The sequence below is a fragment of the Branchiostoma floridae genome, chromosome 18 (assembly GCF_000003815.2).
Source record: "Branchiostoma floridae strain S238N-H82 chromosome 18, Bfl_VNyyK, whole genome shotgun sequence".
Taxonomy (NCBI): domain Eukaryota; kingdom Metazoa; phylum Chordata; class Leptocardii; order Amphioxiformes; family Branchiostomatidae; genus Branchiostoma; species Branchiostoma floridae.
The window spans coordinates 3,678,608-3,690,627 of record NC_049996.1 but is presented as its reverse complement, the minus strand read 5'-3'; the positions used below and the strand labels follow the sequence as shown (position 1 = coordinate 3,690,627).

At 40.6% G+C, this 12,020-nt stretch overlaps 2 protein-coding genes across 3 annotated transcripts in view; both read left to right on the top strand.

Annotated features, from left to right (window-relative positions):
- Positions 1-3,494: 3,494 nt before the first annotated feature.
- LOC118406113 (RING finger protein nhl-1-like) lies at positions 3,495-8,753 on the top strand. The gene is made up of 4 exons (XM_035805981.1): positions 3,495-3,895; positions 5,100-5,199; positions 5,958-6,849; positions 8,365-8,753. Exons 2-3 carry the CDS (start codon positions 5,136-5,138, stop codon positions 6,842-6,844), a joined length of 951 nt encoding a protein of 316 aa, XP_035661874.1. The 5' UTR covers positions 3,495-3,895; positions 5,100-5,135; the 3' UTR covers positions 6,845-6,849; positions 8,365-8,753.
- Positions 8,754-11,278: 2,525 nt separating this feature from the next.
- The window catches only part of LOC118406097 (vacuolar protein sorting-associated protein 8 homolog), a 44,563-nt gene continuing 43,821 nt past the window's right edge, over positions 11,279-12,020 (top strand). For both annotated transcript variants that reach the window (XM_035805960.1, XM_035805961.1), the window contains exon 1: positions 11,279-11,448. In XM_035805960.1, coding sequence (XP_035661853.1) covers positions 11,389-11,448 — 60 coding nt within the window. In that variant the 5' untranslated portion in view covers positions 11,279-11,388. The remainder of the gene's footprint in view (positions 11,449-12,020) is intronic.

Here is a 12,020-nt window from a genome sequence, read left to right as displayed (position 1 = left end):
ATTCAGGAGTTGATCATTGAAAATTATTAGGAGGTTTTTGTACAAATAACTAAAAATCTGCAAAGGAATAAACCATCTTTTCTGATTCTAAACAAATATAAACAACAATAGTTAATAGATTTCAGAAAGTAAAGTGTTCAGTGTTTATTGGCACTATTTTCAATGAGGCGCATGAATGCTCCCGACCGGGTTTTGCGTCGTTAATAGGGCCTTCACACGGAAATCGAATTAGCAGGAATCATGCCGAACCAGCCGGAATGAAGTATTTGCAAACTTCGTGTCACATTCGGGGCCATTCGGGTGGGAATTCTTAATGGGCCTTAAATCCCCTTCACACGAGAAGGAATGAGCCGGAATGCCGTCAGAATGAAAATTATTTTCTATTCCTGTGCGTTCGTAGTGTATTCTTGACATTCCGACTACATTCCAGATATTCTTTCGGCCACATCCGGGCAGGATTCGAGATGGCTTGCCATTTCGATTCTCCATCGAATGAGATAAGAATGTTTCGAATAATGTTGAAATGCCGCAGAATGCGGTCAGACTGCAGTAGGAATAGTTAGAATACACTTAGAATCCTCCATGAATGCCATTCGATATTTCTCCACTTCGAATGCACCTCGACAGTTTTTAACATGTCAAAAACTATCGGGCTAGCCAAAAGAACGGACACGAATAGCTGAAATGCAGTTAGAACACACTTCGAATTGCCAGGAATTGCCAGGAATAGAAAAGAATTTTCATTCCGACGGCATTCCGGCTCATTCGTGCTCTCGTGTGAAGGGGGCTTAAGAGGCGACACCTGGTTTGGAGCAGTCCTCGTGCTCTCATTAACCACCTGTACATCCTCACCTGTCCATAGAGCCTTTGATACGCCCCAGAGCCTTGCATTCCCATATATCTTGGCCGATCTACGCGGAGAGGTCGTTAGAGAAGCAGAGAGACATGGGCGGAAGTGACTTAAGGGTGTATGATTTTAAGTGGATGGTATAAAAGTGTTAAGAGGGTATGGAAAGACGGGCACACGAAGCTGGGAACTAAATGGAAATTCATAATGCGTCTGAACTTTGTTAGGTTTTGTACGGTTCAGAAACTTGTTGGGCAACATCAAGAGATTGATACCATCCTGACATGGTAAAAACACACCTTGAACTGGGAACAGGGAAAGGAATCCCGCCTATTGTTGCGTTCGTCAAGCGCGGGTGAGGTGGCTAGGCCTGGTATACGCCTACTGCGGATGGCTCTGAACTCGGTTCCACAAGAGAAAAGAAACAGCCTGGTATCCAGCCGTAATATAGCTCCCGAGTCTCTTCTCTCCTCTTCGCAATTACGTAATTGAGGAGAGAAGAAACTCGGGAGCTATATTACGGCTGGATACCAGGCTAAAAAGAAACGGGAGGGCAGCAAATGAACTGGAATGTCTGGTGGGGCTTGGATGCAGTGGTAACGGCACTAAAACATCCGCACACCCGCCCCTTTTTTTCCGTTCTCTGTTCGTAGACCGTTTGAACAGTGACCCTTCGGTTGACACTCCGGACTTTTTTGCCCATACCTTAACCTTCTCCCGGAGTCACGCCTTGGGTTACTTCGGATAGAGTACTAATAAAAGGTATCATTATATATATATAGATAAAGCAGCCACCAGATTCCAAAATAATAAGGGAAAATCCATTTATTCCTTTTTTAACTTGATTATTAGAAAACGAAGTGTAAAATTATATGAAAACGAAACCATCTTAGATGGGAATGCAACTTTTAAAGACATTCAAGTCCTGGATATGATAACTTGTTGGGTGGTTGCCCCATTTAAAGTCTGAATTATCCAGTCTTCATGTCTTGATTTCATTAGATTGAAGGATACTTATGAGCGATTGCCTGATATTAGCTTTGGGCGACTGCCCTGCCAGAATCTGGGGCGATCGCCTAGCCAGCAGCTTTGGGTGATTATCCTGCCGGTATTAATATTAATAAACAATAAACCAAATAAAGTAGCATGTCAAATACTAATGATATCAAAAAAATACGAAATGTAGCATAATGGAGCATGGGTGAATTTAGCGTTAATTAATTGAACATCTAAACAGAAGAAAATGATGTCATACGGTGTTTGTTTTTGGTTTTTTTTTTTGTTGCTCTGCACCGTCAGGTTTTGCAAAAGAACTACATACGATAACGATGCAACGAAGTGACGTCCGCACCATTCAGACAACTCAAGGAGGAGTAACTTTTAGTGCTACTATGGAGCCAAGGTCCATACAGACTCAGCGTTTCAACGCCATCGTTGATCATACAACTGGAACGGATACCTACGTGGCTGAAAACGTACATTATGCACATGGAAATGGTGATAACGGTGTGGCTGAAGATATATATGAAAATAGTGATGATGTGACTGAAGATGTATATGAAAATGATGATGATTTTGTAGAAGATGCATACGAAAATGATGATGTGGCTGAAAATATGTATGAAAATGATGATGTGGCTGAAGATGTATATGAAAATGATGATGTGGCTGAAAATATGTATGAAAATGATGATGTGACCAAAGATGTATTTGAAAATGATGATGTGGCTGAAAATATGTATGAAAATGATGATGTGGCTGAAAATATGTATGAAAATGATGATGTGGCTGAAGATGTATATGAAAATGATGATGTGGCTGAAAATATGTACGAAAATAATGATAGTGTGACCAAAGATGTATATGAAAATGATGATATAGATGATGATAAACATAAGTACCAGCCACATCTTGATGAACCTGCAGAAAGTTCCAACCTTCCTTCAGGTAAGTCAAATACTGTACGTAACGTTTTTTGAGTAACAAGAACCTAGTAGTACATTTTATTCGATAACCCTGAATTTCATACCTGATTCATAATTAATTGCATGTCTGAATCTTTCTATTTGGAAGCATTGGCACTGTTAAAATCTAAAGAAATTGCATTGGCGATTTGTTGTTTAACACATATCAGGACGGGTAAGGGCTCAGCGCCATTCTTATGTTCTCTCTCATCTTAGCTTTGTTACGCTCTATTATTTTTAAAAGGATTATGCTGGAACATCCTAAACTTTATTTATCCTTATAATTTAATTGGCAACAATTTCAAATTTAACTAATAGTAGGTAGTAGTGGTAATAATTTTTTATTGCGCAATAAACGTACATATCGGCATTGCAGCATAATCTGACAGACGTACAGATGAAAAAAGTCTAATAGTGATATCAGTTTTGATACATTTCATATTGTTTTATAGAATAGTTAAAAGAAGTCACTTCTTCGTTACACGTTTATTAAACCTCCTTGGGCCGCTATTACCCTCTGTTAGATTTCCGAAGTTATGGTCAATTCGAATACTGTAAATGCAGAAATGTTCGCTGTGGATCAATGTTCGCGCTTCACCGCGAATTTAAAACCACCGCGAACATTTTTCCTTAACAATAAGAGATTACAGTGCATGGTGCTACCGCGAAATTAAAACCACCGCGAAAAGTCCATGTTCCCGCTACCGCGAAATTAAATCCCCGCGAACTTAAATGCATTTACAGTAATCTCCCATAAAAACCTAAAAAATTAATAGATAATACAGTGCCAATGATATTTGTTTATTTACCTTTTTGTTTGCACGTGGTCAATGCCTCATTTTTTTTCTATCTTACATTACTTACTATGTCTATTAACTAAATTATCGAAGTTGCAAAAGATGGAGGACCTGCACCTCGTGGCCCGAAACGTCCTTCCCGCTCATGCGCACAGCTGGTTTGTGCAGTCATCACGGCATCCGCTGGGGTAGCCATAATCCTGACAGGAGTCTTCATCGCTTCGCCCCAGGAAACCCATCAGGACCTTAACCGTCCGTATCCTACAGGGCCACCAGGGACTGTCACGGTAATTGGCTTTTTTGTGATTCGTTCTCCCCTGACAAACTACATAATCTTACTTATGCTTATTCGCAGGGTTAACCCTTTGAAGCCTCAGCATTTTGGGACTAAATGACCGAACGTGGTACAGACCTTGCTATGTTTTGTTCAGTATGATTTTTAAAATATTTTCTCAGTCTGTGTAACACAAACTCCGCTGTCCAGGGCTGTAACTCCGACAGGCCCCTCCCCCCTTCTGGGGGGGCCGGCGGATGTTTGGCGGGCTGCTATAAGCGAGATTTAATCAGGCTATTTCTCAGTGTGCATACATTGCAAATCAATTCTAGAGGGATATGTTAAGAAGCGTAAATGATAAAACTAAAACGATAAATATCAAATTCTCTGAAATATCAAATAATGTTCAAAGGACTTCGTTTCGCACAATGACAAAGTCATGTTTTTCCGTTAAATTTTGTCCCTTACTCTCCCACAGATATCATATCATAATCTTCTATCAAACTAAGTGATACACCTCACACACGTGTGAACATTTAAAAGAAATGACCGACAGCTAGGAAACACAAAGAATACATGTAGACAAGGATCGTTGTCTCATCACCTGTCCAGCAAAACTGAATATTTTGCTGCTCAATTTTTTTTACTAAAGGTTTAATCTTAAAAAACGCAAATATTCTTAGTTGTTAGACTTGCCTTAGAGTAAATTTGTAACTTCTCTTTCAAACAACAACGCCCAAAACAGCTTACACCAAGGTCTGGGATCCACTACGGCGTACAAAATGTTATTGACGACGCCTCAGGGGAGTCGTCAAGTGGTATATATTGCATTCAGTCTGCAAAAATTCTAGGAATTGCACAGGCATTTTTCCAAGAATGCTAGTACTCCACAGTATGCTGGGTATGCAAGTCCCCCTCCCCCTCCCCCTCCCCCCTAAATCTGTTCCAGATGTATCTCTGGTATTCAATGGTGGAATGTACGTCACCGGGGATAGTACATTTCTGCTGGCTGTAGTTTTATGTTACAGGTGGGCTAGTATATTGTGCCAGGGATAGTGCGACAGGGAAGTTCCAGTCTATTTCTGATTTGAGCTGTATTGTTGTACCCTCAATCGTCGTCATGGCAATAATACATTTTTATTGCCAGTCTTGTTTTGAAAGCATAATGTAGTACAAAGTAATATTCGTTTGATCCTTTCGAATGTCGAATCTTGAAGGAACTGTTGCCGACCGAAGGAAGCTCACAGACTGAGATGCGAACAGTTCAGACAACCACACCCTTGGATAAGGACTCACATACCTCCACCAACTTGAAAAGTAAGACAGAATATCATAGATGTTACAATTCTGCTGCTTCGCCAATGATAATAGATGTTCGTATCATGCCCGTAGCCAGGATTTTGGTTGGGGGGTTCTTTTTAGTAATTGTGGGACCATCGAGCGCCGCAGGCGGGTCCGGGGGCATGCTCCCCCGGAAAATTTGAAATTTTGACCCTCTGAAACGCCATTTCCTGCATTTTGACGGGCAAAAATCGCTTGCGAAGTTTAATGGAATTTCAATTAAAGGACAAGGCTTTTGCGTAAGTCTTTGAGGCCAACTCCCTCGACATATTTTCACCATGTCCGACACCAAAGGCGCGAGGCGTCGCAATGGAGGTCCGGGGAAATTTTGAAATCTGGACCCTCTGAAAAGCCATTTCCTGCACTTTCTGGGGCAAATTTTGCTGATAGACTCACTACGATTGGCTGAAATGTCTATCAGGGAAAAATGCAAATCAGTCATGCCTTTGAAAAAAAATCTTGGACATGAAAAAGTGGACTTTCGACGTTCTTCCGAACCCCCCCCCCCCCCCCCCCCCTGGCTACGGGCATGCGTATGTGATTCACAAGATTTACATGAATGTTTCGGCACCCATCCTTGTATTCAATACCTATTTCATATACAAACATTATCGACCTCAGTTTGTGACCAGGCTAGTACAGTACGTACTTCAATTTATAAAGCCCTAATAAAGCCATGATAATGATAATACCTATCTATAATACCTATTATAGATATATTTGTATCGCTGTAGGAACGACGAGAGCACTACCATCATCTGCAAAGATGGAAGGATGCTTACCAGGAACGACAGAAGATGGTGAAAAACGTCACGTCATCACGTTTGGTGGGCGGGGATCCACACTGGGGAAGTTCTCTCGTCTGTGTGGACTTATTTTCTCTTGTAGAAACGAGATATTCGTAGCTGATCATGACAACAGTCGAGTCCAAGCATTTAACATCAAGGGTGTTTACATTCGTCATTTCTTGACAACAGTACCAGGCAAAGCCGGAAGTACGATATTTCCCGAAGGACTGTCCGTTGATGGCAATGAAAACCTGTGGGTAGTTGGGAATGCTAAATTCAGTTCCTATGTTGTACAATACAACAATGAAGGTCGAGCTTTGAGTAAGTTCGTGGTGCCATGGAGCCAACGCGTTCGATCCATTGCAGTGGATACAAAAAGTAATCATATTCTCGTCACAAAACGTGACAGGGTACCACAGGAGCTTTACATATATCAACCGAATGGCTCGTTTGTTAGAAAGCTTGAGAATTCATTTTCAGAGTCCGTCGTGGTAAACAGGGCAGGAAACATTCTTACTACAAAATATAACATGGTTCACGTGTATAACCAGACCGGGGACCTTCTGTTCAGTTTTGCGGGCCATGGTGATAGTGCTAGCGCTCTTACCTATCCCAAAGGAATCTGTACTGACACGTTAGGACATATCTTTGTGGCAAGTCGTGGTGGGGTGCTTGGAAACGGTCAGGTTTCCATGTTTACAAGTCGCGGACTTTTCGTTCGCCATGTTGTTACTGGGCTGGGGATGATAACTCATATTGCAGTTGGTGAAGAAGGGCAGTTGGTAGTGACTGATGTAAGGGATAACACGGTCACTATCTACAACACTTATTAATGCGGGTCACTTCCACCCCAACCACATTAGTAACAGTAAGCTGTACAGCAAGTGCCAAGCATCACCATTACAAAATGCAGTCCACCGTCGTAGATGGTTCCTCTTCGGCCACATTTTCCGTATGCCACTGGACTCGCCGCCACAAAAGATCCTTAACGTCGCGTTCAGTAAGAAGCTCAAACCAAGGCTAGGAAGGCCACGTGAAGGCCTCCTCAGCAGTCTGGTAGACGACTGTAAACTACATCTTAACCAGAACATTAGACTTGAGACTCACATGTTAAGATATCTAAGGGAAACAGCAGCAAACAGAAGACGATGGGAAGAATTGTACAAAGATCTAGACGTACACTGATTTGGTTACCGATGACAATCTGACTGTCTATCTATAACTAAGAACAGTTATTACCTCCATGAAATTTCATGGAGGTTATATTTTACCCCGCGTTTGTCTGTGTGTCTGTGTGTCTGTCTGTGTGTCTGTGTGTCTGTCTGTGTGTAAACAAGATAACTCAAGAACGGCTGGGTGGATTGGTTTGATACTTGGTGTGTTAGTAGGGTGTGATGAAAGCTGGAAATGATTAGATTTTGGGCCCCCTAGCGGCTCCCCTTGGTACTGCAGCGCAACTTCCGGTTTTGCTATCTTGGTGTTCTGAACATGCTATGATCACGATTTTTTAGTATTAGATAGCTCTTGTGCTCAGGAAGAAGTGACATAAGTTTGGGCCCCCTAGCGTCTAGTTTTGGGATAGCAGGGGCATTTTTGTCAAAAACTTCTGACGAGGATAACTCAAGAAGGGAACAACGGATTTTCATGATTTTTGATATGTAGGTACCTCAGACAATGTTGTACAAAATGAAATACTAATTATGCAAAATAGGAGCAAATTTGCATAATTAATGACAACATTGACACATAGCAGTTTTTTCTATGTATCTCTTGTCTTGGACGTGATATGGTCTTGAAATTTGGGTGGTAGATATCTTTTAGTGTCATGACAAAGTGAGACAAGTTTCAGCCCCCTAACATTTAATTTGGGAACTGCAGGGGCGTTTTTGTCAAGACACTCCAAAGAGGATAACTGCAGAAAGGATTGACGGATTGGTATCATATTAGGCATGCGGGTACCTCAGGCAAAGATGTTCATAATGATATACATGTTATGCAAATGAGGACTTAATTTGCATAATTAATGAGGAAATTGTATAATTCCATTGTTTGCAATAACTGGACTTCAATAAATGTAACACATGTTAATTGTGATAGGTGGAATATAAGCAGATACCAAATATGGTAATGAGAACTTATTTGCATAATTTAAGTAAAAATTGCAAAACCACTTTATGATTAATAATGGGAATTTTATAATTATGAAATGTGTACGTTTGTCAATGATGAACAACACCATGCATAAATTATGTTAATGTCTTAGTCAATTGCATGAAATTCACGAAAGCTCTAAATTTTCATGGAGGTATGAGGTCGCCGAACTCTAGTTATTATTATTTTTATATTAATGCAGGCAGTAGCAGCGGCCTGGAAAACATAAGGGTACGAGGGGTGATCAATAAGTCCTCGGCCTAACCCAGAAATAATAAGCACAGCTCAGATTTCGAAGCAAAGATTTCCAGTATAAATTCTTATATAAATATGTACCGAAATTCAACTTATTGTAATCATTGCTTTGCAGGCGACACCCAGTAACGTTAGGTAAGATAGAAGGATATAAAACTGGACAATTGAGCTGCGACCTGAGGTGTGCGCGTCAACTTGCGCTGCTGGAAGTCAGACACCCACTTCTTTCTGCTTGGAATAGAAAGAGAATCATTATCAAACATTTTGACAATGTCTTTTGTTGATGAAAGAATTTACGGGAAATTGATCCACACATGTCTGATCACAATTCACCCTTGTTTTCTCAATGCCCGGAAAGAAATGACTGCAATGACTTGAAATTTGGAGGATATTGATAAAAGGCTTCATACTATGACATTGTGCCTCAAAATTTGAGTTGTGCTTAATATTTCTGGGTGAGGCCGAGGACTTATTGATCACCCCTCGTAAATATAAACAAAACATTTTTTTCAAAATCTATATTAACAAGAGTTCGTAGACCTCAGACCTGCATGAAATGTATTGGGTGTTTGTAGACTTATTACATGTAATTCGGTGGAAGTTGATTGTGTGTGTTGTATGTGGTTGGATAATTTTTGTAAAGCAAATAGTTGCATTTTCTTGCATTGTATACAATTTCTAGTAGCCATTTTGTTAACCAACTAGTGTGTTGGAGGTGATGTGCTTCCAGCTCATAGGAAAGTCACGTGCAGCCATTTAACTTTGTAAATAATTAAAAAAATGTACCTTCCACGTGCTAGCCTCCATAGCAGGCTCTCTGGGACTTTTTTCGTCTTTTTTGGGCTCTTAGGCCACACCAATTTAATTTCTTGGTTCACGGATTTTTTTCATAAAAAATATGGAGCGAGAGGGCGAAATAAAAATAAAAATAATAATTGTAAAATGGTTGGGATAAAGGTAACGACTAATCCAGAACACAAAGAAAAAAAGTGTTCAGCTTGAAAAAAGTAGAAAAACACTCATTGTACAGTAACAGCACCTGTACCCACACTTTAGGGAGTTATAATATAAAGGCCAATTTGCTACACCAGAAAGTTGGTGAATGGTTTCATTAATGGTGAAAATTTGCTTAGTGGTAATTTTTTTTTTCCAAAAAATAGGAGCGAGCGAATCCGTGAACCAAGAAATTAAATTGGTGTGGACTTAATATACTTTTGCTGGATACTTCTTTTTGTACTGTGTCTCTTGTATCGCTGGGCACTAGCAGTTGTACCGATAACCTAACCGCCTCCGACCAATCAGAGCAGTCTCGGCAGGGACTAGGGCTGGGTATCGGTACAGCGTACCGGTACCGATAAAACCGATTTTTCTTATTGGACCGGTCCAGAAAAACGGGACCTGAAAAAATTAGGTGGACCGGATGTTGGACCGATTAGAAAATTAACAGATTATCTTATCAGGCATTCATACGTTTTGGCGCTTGCAGGTGGAAGAAAATAACAAGAGTGAAGTAGAGTAGAGTTTATAGTAATTTCTACCAAGTTTTACAGCCAATCGTACAGGTTAGTTAGCGTTGTAGGATTTTAAATTAAAACGCCAGTGTAAGTCTAATACTCCACCAAACAGATTTCTTTGTAGTGAAATGGACCATTGGTATGAGTCATACTGCATCAGGTCCAGGTTCAGGTCCGGACCTGGACCTGATCCTTTGGACCTGAACCGGACCTGGACCTGAATTTTCTGTACCGGTGCCCAGCCCTAGCAGGGACCATTTACCAGTGAAGCAACCATCTGACTTGTGCAAACAAGCACATATACAGAGCAAAAAAACAGCAAACATTTTCCAAAACCAAGGAGTGGTTGCGTAGATAATTTTATAACATATGTTCAGTGACAAGATAATGTCTTCCAAAAGCTACAAACAATATTAAATTTAAAGCATGAACAAAGCCTTTACCACTTACATTATACCAAACATTGCCTTGACTATAGATTACCCAGGTCAAAAACATAGCAGATGTTGGTGGCCTAAATCTCATTACCTACTCACATTATGGGGATGGCATCACCAAAATAAGACCACAGTAAGTCTCAGTCAAGGACGCAAAATGAATAGCCAACTGAAGTATTAAGACTAACCTTTAAGACGACCAAAACTAGAAAACAGATGTAAACTAAGACCTATCAATCACATTGTTACCCAACCCCAACCATCACCTGTAATTACAAACTCAACCATTACCTATATTCACAACCAAGCAGATACTAGTACGTGGGGATGCCCAACTACACAAACAGCCTCAACCTACAGTATCAAGTTCAAACACAAAGAGACCCAAACTCAAACCTGACCATCAGGACAAGAGCACCAACCCATGTACCAAATAACAACACAATCGTACATTGCGTCCTGGAGATACAGCGCATGCTCCTTGCCCGCACAAAAGGTAACGTGCAGCGTCAAGTTCAAACACCAAGAGGGACAAAAACAAAATTAGGCAACCACCACCAACACATAAACCAAATATCATCGCACTCGCACCATTCGTTCCACATATCCCATCCACACACAAAAAGCTACCTGCCGTACGTGTCAAGTTCAAACACAAGGAGGCCCAAAATCAAACATGAACGATAGGCAACAACCACCCACCCATACACCAAAAATCGTCGCAATCGTTATACACACATCGTACCTGTTACAGTTGTTGTGCAATTGGAGTTCTTCTTCTTCTATCATGTGGTGGCTTTCCAACGTCGTAGCATACCAGGGAACTCGAACCAGGACGTCTCGGTTTTGAGCCACTTTCTGCCATCTTTCACACAAGAAGAATACAAATTTTCCCGCCAAATAACAGCTGATCGATATTTCCCATCATGCCCCGAAACCAACATGGCTGACCCCGGAAGTTATATTTTTTGATGGTGACAATTTTTTCGCAAGGTTGATGAGTAATATACACCGGTTCTGATGGCAGAAGGGAAGCAAGGCGAAGCCCAAGGGCTGTCCGAGGGTCTCGGGCTTGACGAGGTATGTTCTTGGTGTAAAAACAAGCTGAAAACGTTGATTATTTGACGGTCTTGACTGGATGGGGAGGGGGGGCGGAAGGGGAGGATGCATGTAACTGTACTAGTAAGGGTGTAATAAAAAGATGTTTGTCTTATAGTGGTTCGAATAGTACGTGTTTTAACAATTCGTGGTTTTTGCACTTAACATCTTACGGCTTAGTGGCGATCTAAAAAGATATACTGGATTATAGTAGCATAGAAAGATCGCTGCGAAAAATATGAGCTTCAAAATGATATTATGATAAAATAACCTGCAACTTGGCTGCAATTGATTTTGATAGGATGTGGGAAAGTGTTATTTTCGACAAGAAACCAACCCTTGTAAACTCTTGCTCTGGATGGTGATTTATAAGAAAATGAACACTTGTTCGAAATGCACTTTTTATGATGTATAGTTGACATCTAAAGACAGACATGAATTTTAAACATGCATCTTTGTTATTCATGAGCTTGCTGCTATTGTGTGTCTAATGTTATGAATATTAAGTATGCATGCTGGTATTGTTTCTTTTTTTTTACCACTATTTGTTAGTC

Excerpts from the sequence above, each read along its gene's own strand:
- LOC118406113 (XM_035805981.1), top strand. The coding sequence starts at position 5,136 with ATGCGAACAGTTCAGACAACCACACCCTTGGATAAGGACTCACATACC. Across the intron at positions 5,200-5,957 it reads TACCTCCACCAACTTGAAAA|GAACGACGAGAGCACTACCA; the intron begins GTAAGACAGAAT and ends GTATCGCTGTAG.